General features: G+C 49.2%; 1 protein-coding gene across 1 annotated transcript in view; it reads right to left on the reverse strand.

Moving 5' to 3' along the window:
* Positions 1-17,205, reverse strand: part of LOC308120697 (uncharacterized protein) — a gene marked incomplete at both ends in the record, with an annotated part of 352,259 nt that overhangs the window by 3,960 nt on the left and 331,094 nt on the right. The window contains 7 exons of the mRNA XM_080481466.1: positions 1,961-2,146; positions 2,758-2,999; positions 3,481-3,724; positions 4,300-4,415; positions 13,625-14,025; positions 14,350-14,689; positions 15,098-15,224. Coding sequence (XP_080337592.1) covers positions 1,961-2,146; positions 2,758-2,999; positions 3,481-3,724; positions 4,300-4,415; positions 13,625-14,025; positions 14,350-14,689; positions 15,098-15,224 — 1,656 coding nt within the window. The remainder of the gene's footprint in view (positions 1-1,960; positions 2,147-2,757; positions 3,000-3,480; positions 3,725-4,299; positions 4,416-13,624; positions 14,026-14,349; positions 14,690-15,097; positions 15,225-17,205) is intronic.

The following is a 17,205-nucleotide window of genomic DNA, read 5'->3' on the forward strand; positions in this document are numbered from 1 at the left end:
ACTGGATGGCGAAGACTCCCGCCCCCAGGCCGCCAGCCGGGCCCCCACCAGGCCACTGCGATACGCACCCTCCAATAATCCAACCGTGAATGGGGATGGAGACCCGCACCCCAGCCCCCCCGTGAGCACAATGCCTGAGCGAGAGCGCCCCCTGGATTCCAGCCGCACTCACAAGTGGATGCAGTGTGTGTGTTTAAGGTGCAGTGGGGGGGCAGCGAGGCCTGGGCGTTCGCCGAAAAGGAGACAGCTTTATCTTAAAATAGTAGAAAGGACGCAGGACATTCTGTCCCCCTGTCAGCAATTTTGTTGAAATAACACTATGCTTCTCAAACAGGCGAGGAATAGAACTGCCAACCTTTGTTGAAAGTGTTTTCTAACTGTCACATGTCGTCTGCCCGCCGCTCCGTCACGGCGCCGAGCCTCGTGCTCCTCGTTCTGGTGGCCACCAGATTTTCTTGAAGTCTTTTCACTCACGTCAGGACGGATTCAAACTGCTCGTCTCTCTATTTCTGTCCCAGAAATCTCTGTCGACGTGCAGTCCTGGTCAACAGTCTCCATGGCAACCGAGGCCGGCCAGCTGACGTCTCTATGTCCATCTGCTGCCGCCAGAACTCGGACTTCAGCGAGTGTGTGTGTGTGTGTGTGTGTGTGTGTGTGTGTGTGTGTGTGTGTGTGTGTGTGTGTGTGTGTGTGTGCAACTCGATCAAAGTGTCATGAACATGAACGGTTAACAAAACGACGTCGATCCAAGAGAACACGTTAACTTTATTTGAGCTCGTGAACTGAAATGGTTTTAGGCAATTTAACTAAAGTATCAGGTGTGATTATTTCAGTTTACATCCTTTATTTACACACACACGCACACACACACGCACACGCACACACACACACACACACACACACACACACACACACACACACACACACACACACACACACACACACACACACACACACACACACACACACAGAGGCTCATTAATTAAAAGTAATTACTGACAGGAGCTCAGAATCACAGCAGCACTAATTACAGAAATTGACGGTTGTAACCAGGTGCAGGTGGGAGAGTTCAGTTTCAAAATGCAGTTAAATGTGAAGCTTTGCATGAAGCAGCCCAGTTTTCTGTTTAATGCTTCAGTCGTTTGTTCCTGAAGAATCACATTTCTCTTTTGGTACTTGTGTTGTTTGTGTGACCAGGAATGTCTTACAGCCGAGCTCCTAGTAACAATTGTTACAGAATGAAATAATAAGACTTTTAAACTTACTTATACGAGCTAACAATTATTAAATCCACATTTTTTAAATTCTATCTAATTTATGTATTTTAGGGTCAAGCAGGGCTTAGCACTATAGGGATGACTCAGCACTATAAGAATGACTCGGCACTATAGGAATGACTCGGAACTATAAGAATGACTCGGCACAATAGGACTGACTCGGCATTATAAGATTGACTCAGCACTATAAGAATGACTCAGCACTATAAGAATGACTTGGCAATATAAGAATGACTTGGCACTATAGGAATGACTCGGCTATATAAGAATGACTCGGCATTATAAGAATGACTTGGCATTATGAGAATGACTCAGCACTATAAGAATGACTCAGCACTATAAGAATGACTCGGCATTATAAGAATGACTCGGCATTATAAGAATGACTTGGCACTATAGGAATAAAGTGTTTGTGAAGGTTCACCTGTAAAGTTTCCATGGCGAGCTCCTGAAAATGCTGCATTGCCGTGGAAACGGCAGAAAGTGCAACTTTTTGAAAACACTCGTTGTTTGTTTTTAGAGCTGATTGTTCTCTGCTGCATGTGTGTGTGGTTTCATTCCAGAAACAACCAACAGCACCCACTAGTGGACCAACATGAAAACTGCATGGTTTTCAGCGTTACTGCCGTTGTTTCCAGACGGTTGCCGTGGCGACGGGCCTCCAGCTCAGTGTGAGTTCTCACCCTCTTGGTGCTTCAGGCTCCTTCTCGGCTGCGTCCACATCCTGAAGGTGCTGGTAGGCGGGGCCTGAAAACTTGGATCCTCCAATGGGGTTCAGCCTTCCTCTAGGAATGGGCGGAGTCCTGCGGGGAGCCGACCAATGAACTGCACGCATCCTCTGCTCAGGGCTGTGGGACAGTGAAGAACTCCTGAAGAAACCAAGAAGAAAACAATTGAGTTTGTTTCATCACATTTTATTTTATTCTGGATTTAGTTTAAATAAGGAGAGGTGTGGGCAGACGTGGTCATCGCCAGGTGATCGCCTGATCAATCCTCAAGTTTCACCTCACTGGCCAACATTACAGGACTGGTTCTGTCTGTCTGGTTCTGTCTGGTTCTGTCTGTCTGGTTCTGTCTGGCACAGCGCCAGCAGCTCTGATGTCACATTGATGAAAAAATGGCAGTTCATGAAACATTAGTTTTTATTTATTTACTGATCATGAAATTAATATAAATGTGATCCTGATTTCCAGGTAAAGACAGAGGATTAGAGAAAAAGTGATGCGGAGCAACAGAAGCTCAGAAACAGCAGATCTCCTCTATGGTAGAGCTCCTTCCTCATGTGGCTGTACGGGAGAGTTACAGGCTGCAGGGTTGGAGGAAACACTCCGATTTCTCTGCAGGCCTCAAGACACTTAAAGTACATTTAAAGTTGATTAAACTAATCTTTACGTTTGACTATGATCATCTTTATGTTCAGGATATTGTAATAATAAACTCTGAAATGATTCGACCTATAATCCTTCCTGTGGTGTTTTACTGGCCACAGCAGCTCAACTCCTTCTTCACCTGATCAATATTCCTGATGTGATGTCTGAAAGGTGTTTGTGAGTCCGGGGAGTCTGGGGGGTCCGGGGAGTCTGGGGGGTCCGGGGAGTCTGGTGAGTCCGGGGAGTCTGGGGGGTCTGGGGGGTCTGGGGAGTCTGGGGGGTCTGGGGGGTCTGGTGAGTCCGGGGAGTCTGGGGGGTCTGGGGGGTCTGGGGGATCTGGGGAGTCTGGGGTCTTGAGGAGAAGACGGCTCATTTCCAGTTGTCCTGAAGTTACTTGTAATCTCCTCAGCATGAGGAAACATTCAGACTTACTTTACTCGAGCGATAAATTCCCTCCTCGTGCTGCTCTTGTGTTTTGGGTTCTGCTTTAATTCTGGCCCAGAACGATACTTGAGGCCCTCGTTCATATTTAATTCTGCTGTTCTGAGGAAGATTAGCGTCTCCATCTGGACTTAGAGCAGAGATAAGGAGAAGCTTAGTCGGGAACTTCTATTCCCAGTTAGTCTGGTTCTGGAGCCGGGATCCAACAAGCTCAGCTGCAAACTGATCAGCTGTGATCATCCAATCAGGACGTGGCGTGGCGGCGTGAGCAGCAGGACGGCTGGCGAGCGTCTGGAGACGCTGAGAAGGTCAGAGGAGGTTGGAAGGTTGTCTGGTGGGGTTTGTGGGAAAATCAGCTGCTGCCTGGATCCACTTGAAGCAGGACGATTAACCTGCAGCCGCACCGCCGCCACCGAACCACCGCACCGCCGCCACCGAACCACCGCACTGCCGCCACCGAACCACCGCACCGCCGCCACGAACCACCGCACTGCCGCCACCGAACCACCGCACCGCCGCCACCGAACCACCGCACCGCCGCCACCGAACCACCGCACCGCCGCCACCGAACCACCGCACCGCCGCCACCGAACCACCGCACCGCCACCACAGGTGAGAGGAAACGGCTCTGCGGAGCTGATGAAACAGACCGAGGGGAAATACCTCCAAGAGCTTTTACCTCCATGTTTTTATTAAAAAGGCGATGATTGGGAGGATTTCTCACGCAGATCAAATCTGGGCCTCGGAGGTCCTGGCAGAGTTCACATGTTCTCCCTCAGTTGCTGCTGGTTGTGTTTGTCCTGAGAAGGTCTGAGGATCAGTTCTTGTACCCATCAGCCTCAAACCTGATGAAGCAGTTGACTAGATGGATGGAGGTTCTCCAGCTCTGAGACGGGAGATTTGACTGAATTAAAAGTTCTGCAAACTCCAGAAAGGAGTGAGAGGAAAGATCCTGCATCCTGCTGCGTGTGTGTGTGTGTGTGTGTGTGTGTGTGTGTGTGTGTGTGTGTGTGTGTTCATAGCGTTGGTTAGAACCACTACGCTGCAGCGTGTTGTGGTGATTCATGTTCTCTCCAGGCTGGTTGCAGGAGAAAAGACTGAAGTTGCCAGTGTAATCTACATTATGTTTTTCCTGCGGTGAACGAAGGACGGCGCTGCCCTCTAGTGGCAGACTCCCCTGTACTGGCCCATGTGCGTATTGAGTGACTTACCTGTGTAGTTTGGCCGTGGCTCTGGAGCCGCTGGACGGCGTGGCGGCGACGTTGCAGTGGGCGAAGCTGGACTCACACATGTTGGCCTTGTGAGGGGGGGGCAGGCGTTTGCAGTACTGTGGAGACACAATATGAGGTATGAGGAAACCATGTATTTTTTATTCGGGATGCACCAATACTGAGAAGGTTCTTGGCAACACATGTTGAGCATGAATGAAGATAATGGTATTTAATAAATACTGGTATCAGTACTCGGTATCGACAAGGAGCTGGAGGTCAGTACTGGTATCGGTACTCAGTATCTGCAAGTAGCTATAGGTTACTACTGGTATCAGTACTCGGTATTGACAAGGAGCTGGAGGTCAGTACTTGTTCTCGTCCTTTAAAAAAGTGGCATTGCTGCTTCCCGAGAACCTACGTAGTTTTACATTATTGGTGCCTAAAGTTCAGACTCGTCGTCTCCTCCATTCCTCAGCAGGAAGCAGGAAGCAGGAAACAGGATGCAGGAAACAGGAAACAGGAAGCAGGAAACAGGAAACAGGAAGCAGGATGCAGGACGCAGTAAACAGGAAGCAGGAAACAGGAAGCAGGAAGCAGGAAACAGGAAACAGTAAACAGGAAGCAGAAAGCAGGAAACAGGATGCAGTAAACAGGAAGCAGGAAACAGGAAGCAGGAAACAGGAAGCAGGAAACAGGAAACAGGAAGCAGTAAACAGGAAGCAGGAAACAGGAAGCAGGAAGCAGGAAACAGGAAACAGGAAACAGGAAGCAGAAAGCAGGAAACAGGATGCAGTAAACAGGAAGCAGGAAACAGGAAGCAGGAAACAGGAAGCAGGAAACAGGAAACAGGAAGCAGAAAGCAGGAAACAGGAAACAGGAAGCAGGAAACAGGAAGCAGGATGCAGGACACAGTAAACAGGAAGCAGGAAACAGGAAGCAGGAAGCAGGAAGCAGGAAACAGGAAACAGGAAGCAGGATGCAGTAAACAGGAAGCAGTAAACAGGAAGCAGGAAACAGGAAGCAGGAAACAGGAAACAGGAAACAGGAAACAGGAAACAGGAAGCAGGAAGCAGGAAACAGGAAGCAGGAAGCTCTCGGTTCTGCTCTTATCTCCCCGCCGGTGGCTGATTGAGTCTTGATAGAAGATTTCTCTCCATGCTGCTGCTGCCGCCTCGCTGGGTGTGAAGGACGAGGAGGAGTGAGGGAGGCTGACGATACAATCATCTGGTTGTGTCACAACTGTTCCAGCAGGAGGCGCTGTCACTGGTAACGTGGAAACGGAGGTCAATCCTGAGAATGTTCTGCTTTGAGAAGCTGCTTGTAAGCTGGTTTAACGTCAGGGATGTTGGATAAAACAACAAAACCTTTAAATGGAATGAAAGGAGGTTCTATGGCGACGGCGCCTGCAGAAGAAAGAGTGTCAGTGTGGAGGAAGAGGAGTGAAGCAGAAAACCTTTGTTTGCTCTTGTTTGGTTTGGTTTTCAGACACTAATCAGATTTCACTCTCTGGTTATTGATCCTGGATTTTGTTTTCATGAAGCTAAATGAGAATTGGTTAAGTTGAAAAGTTTTCTTTTCTCATGTTAATAGTTTTCTTTGATGAAGTTACGAAGCTTTTTCACCGTCTGTTTTCTAAGGCCCCGTTTCCACGGCAACGTTTCACCTGACAACACCTGATCCATTAAAACCAGGAGTGTGTTTCCACTGCAGCAGCAGAGACAACGATGTAGTTAGTCTGCCGGGCCACTGGAGGGCGCTGTTGCTAGATTCTGTAATGAAACTACACAGACGTGTGCAGAGAACAAAACACTATGAAGGTGAAGAGGATGGAGAGAACCTGACCTCTGATTGGACTGATGAGGAACCGGATGATATCAGGGAGAGTCTCAACTATTAAACTACTGATCTGGACCATAGAACTAGAACACGACCGCCAGTCAAACCTCTAGGGGGCGCCATGTTGCTTTACCAGTGGATGAGCAGGAGGGAGGGGAGGGGGAGATGAGCAGTAACAGGCTCCGCCTCCATCAGTCTCTGCAGGAGGAAACAGAGACTGCGAGAGAATCTTTCCCTCGGGAGGCGGATTAAGAACTTCAGGGTCCAGAGGATCAGAACACCGGTGTCGTGGAAACGGACCCTCCCAAAGTGCTTTTTCATTTCACAAAACTTTTGCGTTTGAACAGAAACGTTTGGAGAAGGATCAGCGGCTACCATGCTAATGCTAACGTTATTCTCACACGGTTCATGTTGCTGTCGGAGGGATTTAAAGAAACACCTCATACTGAAACACAGACTGTAGTAATACTGGAGAAACACTGAGCGACAACTTCAGTAAAGTCTGAACTGTAAAACTAGTCTGAATGAAACACTGGTCCCTCAGTCCGCGGCGCAGGACGCCTCCGTCAGACCTGGAGGTCATTAAACACCGTCAGACCTGGAGGTCATTAAACACCGTCAGACCTGGAGGTCATTAAACACCGTCAGACCTGGAGGTCATTAAACACCGTCAGACCTGGAGGTCATTAAACACCGTCAGACCTGGAGGTCATTAAACACCGTCAGACCTGGAGGTCATTAAACACCGTCAGTGGACTTTCTGCTCACAAGTATACATGAGAGTCATCTTCATATCAGTTGGTGTGTAGTTTTGTAAAGTGTTGTGTAGTTGGTGTGTACGTTTGTGTAGTTGGTGTGTAGTTAGTGTGTAGTTGGGGGTAGTTTTGTGTAGTTGGTGTGTAGTTTGTGTGTAGTCGGTGTGTAGTTTTGTGTAGTTGGTGTGTAGTTTGTGTGTAGTTGGTGTGTAGTTTTGTGTAGTTGGTGTGTAGTTAGTGTGTAGTTGGGGGTAGTTTTGTCTAGTTGGTGTGTAGTTTGTGTGTAGTTGGTGTGTAGTTTTGTGTAGTTGGTGTGTAGTTAGTGTGTAGTTGGGGGTAGTTTTGTCTAGTTGGTGTGTAGTTTGTGTGTAGTTTGTGTGTAGTTGGTGTGTAGTTTTGTGTAGTTGGTGTGTAGCTAGTGTGTAGTTGGGGGTAGTTTTGTCTAGTTGGTGTGTAGTTGGTGTGTAGTTGGTGTGTAGTTGGTGTGTAGTTGGTGTGTTCATGTTGTTTGGTGTTTGAGATGTTTTTATTCTCTTCAATGTATTTTAAGCTGCTTTATGCCGTTTATGACTCAGCTTGTAATTTGCTGGCAGTAAGTAACTACTCCAAACCAAGGTGGTGTTTGAGGCGTATTGAGGAGCTGCAGTTGGAAGCGGTGTGGCGGTGTGGCGGCGTGGCGGCGTGGCGGCGTGGCGGCGTGGCGGTGTAACGGCGTGGCGGTGTAACGGCGTAACGGTGTGGTGGCGTGGCGGCGCGGCGGCGTGGCGGTGTAACGGTGTGGTGGCGTGGCGGCGCGGCGGCGTGCAGCCGAGTGGCTCTGCTGTTTAAAGAAAGAGTCTGGACCTCATGCTTGCGACGGCGTGCAGGAGGTTTTGGGAATTGATTGCCTGCAGACAGAAATCGATGATATTCTGAGTGTCGGCGGAAAAAAACAACAAAAAACCCCAAATGGATTTAATTTGCATACGAAGTCCCAAAAGACTCAAATCAAATAAATAAAAACAGATTTTAAAGCAACATATTTACACAGTAAAGAAACCGTCTGGCTCAAGAGGAAAACTCTCAAAACAACTCATGGTGAATAGTTTTCAGTGGAGATTATGAAGTATTATTAATGTATTCATGTTTTTGCTCCATTCATCCAATAACAAACAAACAATTCAGGAACTTACGAACACGAAGTCACAGGACTGACATATCACCACTATTCTTATAACTACCGACTCAATCTGAGTTTAATGAGGGAATGATAGAGCGTCTTCTAATGAACAATTAATCATGTGATTGTCTTTATCAATTAGTCTGTTTCCATAGTAACGGTGGTGCTTTAGCAACACGAGCGAAGCTGCTGTCGCTCACAATTCAGTTCATCAACACTAACGCTCTAACATCAGATTATAGAGCATCTTCCTCCTCTAACATCAGATTATAGAGCATCTTCCTCCTCTAACATCAGATTATAGAGCATCTTCCTCCTCTAACATTATAGAGCATCGTCCTCCTCTACCATCAGATTATAGAGCATCTTCCTCCTCTAACATTATAGAGCATTGTCCTCCTCTACCATCAGATTATAGAGCATCTTCCTCCTCTAACATTATAGAGCACCTTCCTCCTCTACCATCAGATTATAGAGCATCTTCCTCCTCTATCATTATAGAGCATCTTCCTCCTCTAACATCAGATTATAGAGCATCGTCCTCCTCTAACATCAGATTATAGAGCATATTCCTCCTCTAACATTATAGAGCACCTTCCTCCTCTAACATCAGATTATAGAGCGCCTTCCTCTAAAACACAGCAACTTGGTATGAGATGGAAACGAGGTGTCGCTCCTGAACATGTTGCTCTATCACTTCACTTCTTTTCTTCCCAGTCAGAACATGAATCGGATCACTCGCAGCTTCAGAAAGTAACGAGGCCAAAGTTGGAATAAATCTCAGAATCAGACTCGTCGTTCTTTTTGAAACTCAACCGACCAGTTTGCAAAGCGAGTTGAAGTGTTTTGATTCTGATTCTCAGTTTGTTGGTTTGGGTAACTAGAGCAGCAGGTGAAGGTTTATCTCAACAGGTTCAACCACTAACTCCTGCTGGTGAAGAAGACCTTCAGTCCTTCATCTCAGACAGGGAAACCTGAAGAGCAGCACCAGGAGAGACTTGTTAGAAACCTTCTCCTCTTCAAGGCCTCCCACCGTCACAGTGTTGCTCCATCTTCAGTTCAACCTCTGGCAGAAGATCCAGAGCGTCGGGCTGCCGAGCAGCGACGGGATCCAGCAGGCACATCCTGGATGTTTCATGATCGGAGCGATCAATGATCACTGATCACTGATCAATGATCAATGATCACTGATCAATGATCACTGATCAATGATCAATGATCAATGATCAGTGATCAAAGTGATCCAAAGAAGACAAATGAAGAGTCTGAGACCAAACTTGGAGTGGAGGACTCCCAGGGATGTGGACCGCTCCGGAGCACCAAGAACCTGAAGACACGACTCAGAAATCCGAGCTAACTAGCATTAGCCTCCAGACCACGATGCAGGACAGAGACTTCTGGATGTCTTTGCTGCCAGCAGGACGGGTGTCTGGACAACCAGCCAGTTGGGACCGGTAACATCCTTCCTGGTCCATCATGTCCAGCCCGGACTCTTGAAGGTATCTGGTGTTTCAGGCTCAGTCCAGGTTGTCGCTGCTGCTCACTGGCCTGGAGTCCTCCATCTTGATGGACGGATCCTGTGTCCAGGCCGTGTCTCAGAGGACCTCCAGGAGGATGCAGATGCTCCCAGACCACCTCAGGAAGTGCTACTAATGAAAATGCCCCCCCCCCCCCCCCCCCCCACAGACTTTAAGACCAAGAAGGAAGAGAAAACACAAACCAGACCACCAAAACTCGAAAACTACAAGTTCAACTCATTTATTCAGAATCGAAACAAAGAATTAAGTGGGAATTGGAATGAGGGACGTCGGCGTCTCCGAGGTCGAACCAACCAGACAATTCCACCCAAAGTAAAACAACAATCTCAGACGGAGGAAACCACTTTTCATTTAAGATAATCAACACAAGTGGAAAGAAAGCAGTTTCAAGAACGGAGCCCCCCAAACCATGAAACACCAAGAGTAACAATAAACTCACTGGAGCCCCGCCCCTTTCCCCCGTCAACCAATCACTGCACAGCACAGCTGCTGAGACTGAAGAGGGCCGACTGATTGACAACTCTGCTCCTTCTTATTTACACCACGACGCTGTCTGAAACAAAATACTTCTCAAAAATGTGCCGACTCCGTCTCCATGGAAACGAGAGGAGATGCAACTTTTCTCACAGATAAAGTAGAGAGAGCCGGTGGAGGGAATCGAGAGAGAGAAGAGGAGTATTGATCCGCCTCGGCTCACCTCAACTATAGGAAAAGACTGAAAACCTCCAAGCTGAAAGTCTGCAGACTGAACAGCGTCCTGGAGGGACCTGCTGGACGGACCTGCTGGACGGACCTGCTGGACGGACCTGCTGGACGGACCTGCTGGACGGACCTGCTGGACGGACCTGCGGGACGGACCTGCTGGACGGACCTGCGGGACGGACCTGCTGGACGGACCTCCGGGACGGACCTGCTGGACGGACCTGCTGGACGGACCTGCTGGACGGACCTGCTGGACGGACCTGCTGGACGGATCTTGTCTGATGCGTTTGTTCTCCGTCATTCTGTGATTTCCAGTGGAGTTTAGGTGAAGCGGCTGCATCATCTTCAGCCTCCATCCTTCAGCCTCCATCCTGCAGCCTCCACCCTGCAGCCTCCACCCTGCAGCCTCCACCCTACAGCCTCCACCCTGCAGCCTCCACCCTGCAGCCTCCACCCTGCAGCCTCCATCCTACAGCTTCCACCCTGCAGCCTCCACCCTACAGCCTCCACCCTGCAGCCTCCATCCTACAGCTTCCACCCTGCAGCCTCCACCCTGCAGCCTCCACCCTGCAGCCTCCACCCTGCAGCCTCCATCCTACAGCTTCCACCCTGCAGCCTCCACCCTGCAGCCTCCACCCTGCAGCTTCCACCCTACAGCCTCCACCCTGCAGCCTCCACCCTGCAGCCTCCACCCTGCAGCCTCCACCCTGCAGCCTCCATCCTACAGCTTCCACCCTGCAGCCTCCACCCTGCAGCCTCCACCCTGCAGCTTCCACCCTACAGCCTCCACCCTGCAGCCTCCACCCTGCAGCCTCCACCCTGCAGCCTCCACCCTACAGCCTCCACCCTGCAGCTTCCACCCTGCAGCCTCCACCCTGCAGCCTCCACCCTGCAGCCTCCACCCTGCAGCCTCCATCCTACAGCTTCCACCCTGCAGCTTCCACCCTACAGCCTCCACCCTGCAGCCTCCACCCTGCAGCCTCCATCCTACAGCAGCAGCAGTATTTTCATAAACTTGTGTTTTCAGTGGCTTCCAGTTCCGCTGTCGCCTAAAACAGTTTTTTGTTTTGTATAAAACTCAGTAGAAAGTACTTTTCTAGAGTTCTTGTACTTCTCAAAACAAAGAGGAGTGAGAACATCTGAGGTTGTCGCTATTTAAATCCAGTGTGACACCGTGCTGCTCTCCAGGTTGATCTTCTCATGTGTTTCACATGATTGTTCTTCATGGTGGTTCTGCTGGTCCAACCTTCACCTGGACTTTAACCCAGAAAACAGACGTTCTTCTTCTTCATGGTGGTTCTGCTGGTCCAACCTTCACCTGGACTTTAACCCAGAAAACAGATGTTCTTCTTCTTCATGGTGGTTCTGCTGGTCCAACCTTCACCTGGACTTTAACCCAGAAAACAGACGTTCTTCTTCTTCATGGGATCAAATCAAACTAGAAAAGTGGAACTGTGACGTTCTCCATGTGCAGGTTTGGCTTTTTACAGAAGCATTGATTTGAGGAGAAGAAGTGCTTTGAGCAGAGAGTCTGTTTGTCTTCCTGCAGCAGGAGACTGAACTGGATCAACGAGCAGAAGACGGATGGAGGACATTCTTCAGAGGACAGAGGACAGAGGACAGAGGACAACCAGGACAAACCAGCTGTGTCAGAAACCGGCGGCAGGAATTGTAATTATCTCCACTTCATGCAAACTTCCTCTCTCCCCTGCGCCGTGTGTGTGTGTGTGTGTGTGTGTGTGTGTGTGTGTGTGTGTGTGTGTGTGTGTGTGTGTGTGTGTGTGTGTGTGTGTGTGTGTGTGTGTGTGTTGATGATGGATGGAGACCCTCTTGTCCTAAACACACGTTTGTTTACTGCATCAAGTGGAAAATCAAATGAAGCTCAGAGTCGCTGGAGATTAAATCCAGAGAATCACTTCATTCACACACCAAAGAGATGAAGCTGCTGAAACACCTCGTGTCCTGCTGCTCTCACACACCGCTGGACACGTTCTGATCCACTGACCGACTGACCAGAGTGACCAGAGGGAGACCGACTGACCAGAGAGAGACCGAGTGACCAGAGAGAGACCGAGTGACCAGAGAGAGACCGACTGACCAGAGTGACCAGAGAGAGACAAACTGACCAGAGGGAGACCGAGTGACCAGAGTGACCAGAGAGAGACCAACTGACCAGAGTGACTGGAGGGAGACCGACTGACCAGAGTGACCAGAGAGAGACAAACTGACCAGAGGGAGACCGAGTGACCAGAGTGACCAGAGAGAGACCAACTGACCAGAGTGACTGGAGGGAGACCGACTGACCAGAGTGACCAGAGAGAGACAAACTGACCAGAGAGAGACCGAGTGACCAGAGAGAGACCGACTGACCAGAGTGACCAGAGAGAGACAAACTGACCAGAGGGAGACCGAGTGACCAGAGTGACCAGAGAGAGACCAACTGACCAGAGTGACTGGAGGGAGACCGACTGACCAGAGAGAGACCGACTGACCAGAGAGAGACCGAGTGACCAGAGAGAGACCGACTGACCAGAGAGAGACCGACTGACCAGAGAGAGACCGAGTGACCAGAGTGACCAGAGAGAGACCAACTGACCAGAGAGAGACCGACTGACCAGAGAGAGACCGAGTGACCAGAGTGACCAGAGAGAGACCGACTGACCAGAGAGAGACCGACTGACCAGAGAGAGACTGAGTGACCAGAGTGACCAGAGAGAGACCAACTGACCAGAGAGAGACCGACTGACCAGAGAGAGACCGAGTGACCAGAGTGAGACTGAGTGACCAGAGTGACCAGAGAGAGACCAACTGACCAGAGAGAGACCGACTGACCAGAGAGAGACCGAGTGACCAGAGTGACCAGAGAGAGACCAACTGACCAGAGAGAGACCGACTGACCAGAGAGAGACCGACTGACCAGAGAGAGACTGAGTGACCAGAGTGACCAGAGAGAGACCAACTGACCAGAGAGAGACCGACTGACCAGAGAGAGACCGAGTGACCAGAGTGACCAGAGAGAGACCAACTGACCAGAGAGAGACCGACTGACCAGAGAGAGACCGACTGACCAGAGAGAGACCGAGTGACCAGAGTGACCAGAGAGAGACAAACTGACCAGAGAGAGACCGAGTGACAAGAGAGAGACGGAGTGACCAGAGAGAAACCAACTGACCAGAGACGGAGTGACCATCCAATTTTCTCAATTTTAATAGCATATTGATCAGAACAACAGATTAGCTGCAGTCCTGATCTCTGACCCTCCTGATCTCTGATCTCTGACCCTCCTGATCTCTGACCCTCCTGATCTCTGACCCTCCTGATCTCTGATCTCTGACCCTCCTGATCTCTGACCTTCCTGATCTCTGCCCCTCCTGATCTCTGACCTTCCTGATCTCTGACCCTCCTGTTCTCTGACCCTCCTGATCTCTGACCCTCCTGATCTCTGACCCTCCTGATCTCTGACTGTCCTGATCTCTGACCCTCCTGATCTCTGACCCTCCTGATCTCTGCCCCTCCTGATCTCTGACCTTCCTGATCTCTGACCCTCCTGATCTCTGACCCTCCTGATCTCTGACCTTCCTGATCTCTGACCCTCCTGATCTCTGACCCTCCTGATCTCTGACCTTCCTGATCTCTGACTGTCCTGATCTCTGACCCTCCTGATCTCTGACCCTCCTGATCTCTGACCTTCCTGATCTCTGACCCTCCTGATCTCTGACCCTCCTGATCTCTGACCCTGATTCAGCAGAAAGTCTTTCATTCAACAAGTGACTGAGGAGTTTTGAAGTACAATATGCCGACTCATCACGAAGCCACAGGGAGATTTAAACAACTCCAGTAAATGTTATTTCTATTCCTTCTGCCTGATTACAGAGGAAACATCCTAACAGCTGGTCAGTGAACACGGTGAGGCTGATTAACAGGTTCAGAAAAAAGCTCCTGACATTCAGGAAAATCTTCTGCTTTCTTGATGTTTTAACTTCACCGCTGTCAACGGTTCCTGATCCCTGACCCTCCTGATCTCTGACCCTCCTGATCTCTGACCCTCCTGATCTCTGACCTTCCTGATCTCTGACCCTCCTGATCTCTGACCCTCCTGATCTCTGACCCTCCTGATCTCTGACCTTCCTGATCTCTGACCTTCCTGATCCCTGACCCTCCTGATCCCTGACCCTCCTGATCTCTGACCCTCCTGATCTCTGACCTTCCTGATCCCTGACCCTCCTGATCTCTGACCCTCCTGATCTCTGACCTTCCTGATCTCTGACCCTCCTGATCCCTGACCCTCCTGATCTCTGACCCTCCTGATCTCTGACCCTCCTGATCTCTGACCCTCCTGATCTCTGACCCTCCTGATCCCTGACCCTCCTGATCTCTGACCCTCCTGATCTCTGACCCTCCTGATCTTCCGTTTCACTGCCACATTGACAGACGTAACGACGACGCCGGCTGAATGGCCGCCTCTCTGCTGCAGCAGTTTTACTGCAGGGCAGAAACGGTGTTCCAGCCAAATGGGCCAAATAAGAAGCCAAATGTCCCGATCGGACCGTCACTAGAACTCCCAGGAAGTTCCACAGCATCGTGGCAGTTTAACATGGAGGCCCTCGCCGCTGTGGTTCCAGTGTCTCACCAGAACATCTCTCATTAAAAACAACATCACGTCGTCGGAGGTTGGGAATTATAGAATAGCATCAACGTTTCCTCAGTATTTCATGTATCTGGAACAATATTCCATATTTATGAAAGCGTGTCGGACTCGGCCCGGCCCTGGGGGGTCCAGCTGGGACTAGGGTTCAGTATGAAGCTACCTGGTGCATTGGCAGGTTGGTGTTGGGGGTCCTGGTCTTGGCCTCCAGGGCGTTGTGGGAGTTGGCGCTGTAGTTTTTCAAACTGCGACTCTCCTTCAGGTGGGCCTGGAGCTTCTCCCTGCGCCTCCTGGGGAGAAGAAGAAGAAACACATTCATACAGGAGGAGCTTCAGACGCTAACACACTGACCCTGTCAGACCGCAGTACTAGAGTACTAGGTAATCATACGCTGTGGTAGTTGGTACTTTGTTGGACTGACAGACGAGTTCACGAGCCGACACGACAGAAGTTTGAAAATAAGATGTCAGTTGCACGTTTTGTTTCAGAGATGAAATTATTACAAACTGGGACTTGAGAACAGCACCAACTAGTGGACCAACATAAAAACTGGAGTTTTTGTGTTTCTGACATTTCTTTGTGAATAAACATCGTTTTCAAAATGTTGTCGTCTGAAAGTGAAACTTTTCTGAAACAGAAACGGTTTTGGTGCGAACGAGGCCTCAGATACGATCTGCAAGGTTTTATTGAGAGACTTGGTGGAAGAGACTCGTGTTGAATAAACTGATACTAATAAAAAAAGACTCGTGTTGAATAAACTAATACTAATAAAAAAAGACTTGTGTTAAATAAACTAATACTAATAAAAAAAGACTCGAGTTGAATAAACTAATACTAATAAAAAAAGACTCGTGTTCGACCTTTCCTGCCTCCTTCAAGGTCGAGCAGCTCTATGAAAGAGTTCTACCTGCAGTGAATTCGGTCTTTTCCCCAAAGGAGCAATTAAAACAAGTGGAATAGTTTCAGGTTAGAAGATTCAGCTTGACTCTTCTCATTAATTGCGGTGAGTTTTATGCGAGTCTGAAGGATTGAAGTGGATTAATTAATGGACGCAGAAGGTCTGGAGGTCCAGACGGAGCAGGAAGACGTCATGTGACTCCTGCTGTGGAGCTGAAAGAAGCTTTTCTGCTTCCTTTTCTTCTCCCTGCTGGTTTCAGCCACTTGGTGATTCCTGCACTGGAACAATCTGAATCAGGACTTGGTGCTGCTCCGCCGGCTGGAGGCGACGGCGTCGGGCGACGGCGTCGGGTGACGGCGTCAGGCTTCCTGTCGCTGCGCTGAATGGCGGCGGTGTAATGAAGTGTTTGAAACAGCTGAGCCGCCGTCCTCTCCACCTCTCTGGCATTTAATTCTATTCCCTCACAAGAAGGCCGCCACACGATGCACGCGTCTTTTAGGAAGAAGTGTTTGGTTAAAGTGAAAGATCCATTATCTCCTGGAGATCACGACAAACATTCAGCTCTTTATGTTTGCTGAGACGCGTCACATCGTCTCCCGCCGCCGCCGCGCGATGCCCAAACCTGACTTCAGGTATCCGAGAAACTAGAGCCGCTCAAACGGCTTCCTCTAACGGTGCGGAGAGGAACCGATAGAAACCTGTGTGTTCCTCAGCTCCAGAAAGGTTCTGACACGTCAGCAGGATGCAAAGACGTCCAAAACCCAGAAACACGAAGGATCAAACTGGGATTGTTTCAGAAATATTCTGTTTCCTGAACCTGGTCCATGTTTACCTGTTTAACCTAAAGGAAGACAAGTTATCCTATTTTGTAACTAGTCATTCTTAATATGTGGAAAAACTAGAATATAAAGGAAAAGAACTTTATGTAATAATTTTCTTTGTGATGTTCAATGAAGATAATATGATTACAAACTCCTTCTCACTGATCTTTATAAATTAATTGTTGGGATATGGTTAAGATATGGTTAAGATATGGTTAAGATATGGTTAAGATATGGTTAAGATATCGTTCACCAGACACGATGCAGGCGGAGGTTTAAATAGTTAAAGAACCTCTCAGACTCGTCTCACAAGATAATCTGGTCCGAGTGAGAATTCTTCTCCTTCCTTCTGCCTCCTCTTCCCGACTGAACAGATTCTATTAATATGCAAATCATGAGATTTAGAAATGGTGGAGAAACAATAAAAACTGCCTGTCGATCAGGTCTTCCTCTCAGACTGGAGGGGGCGCTGTGCTGGAGAACCTGCAGTGGACGTTCACATTGTGCGTCACACCAACCAGCTGATCGTCCAAGTCACAGTGGAAGAAACTT

This window comes from Lipophrys pholis (genome assembly GCF_963383615.2).
Source record: "Lipophrys pholis genome assembly, chromosome: 15".
Taxonomy (NCBI): Eukaryota; Metazoa; Chordata; class Actinopteri; order Blenniiformes; family Blenniidae; genus Lipophrys; species Lipophrys pholis.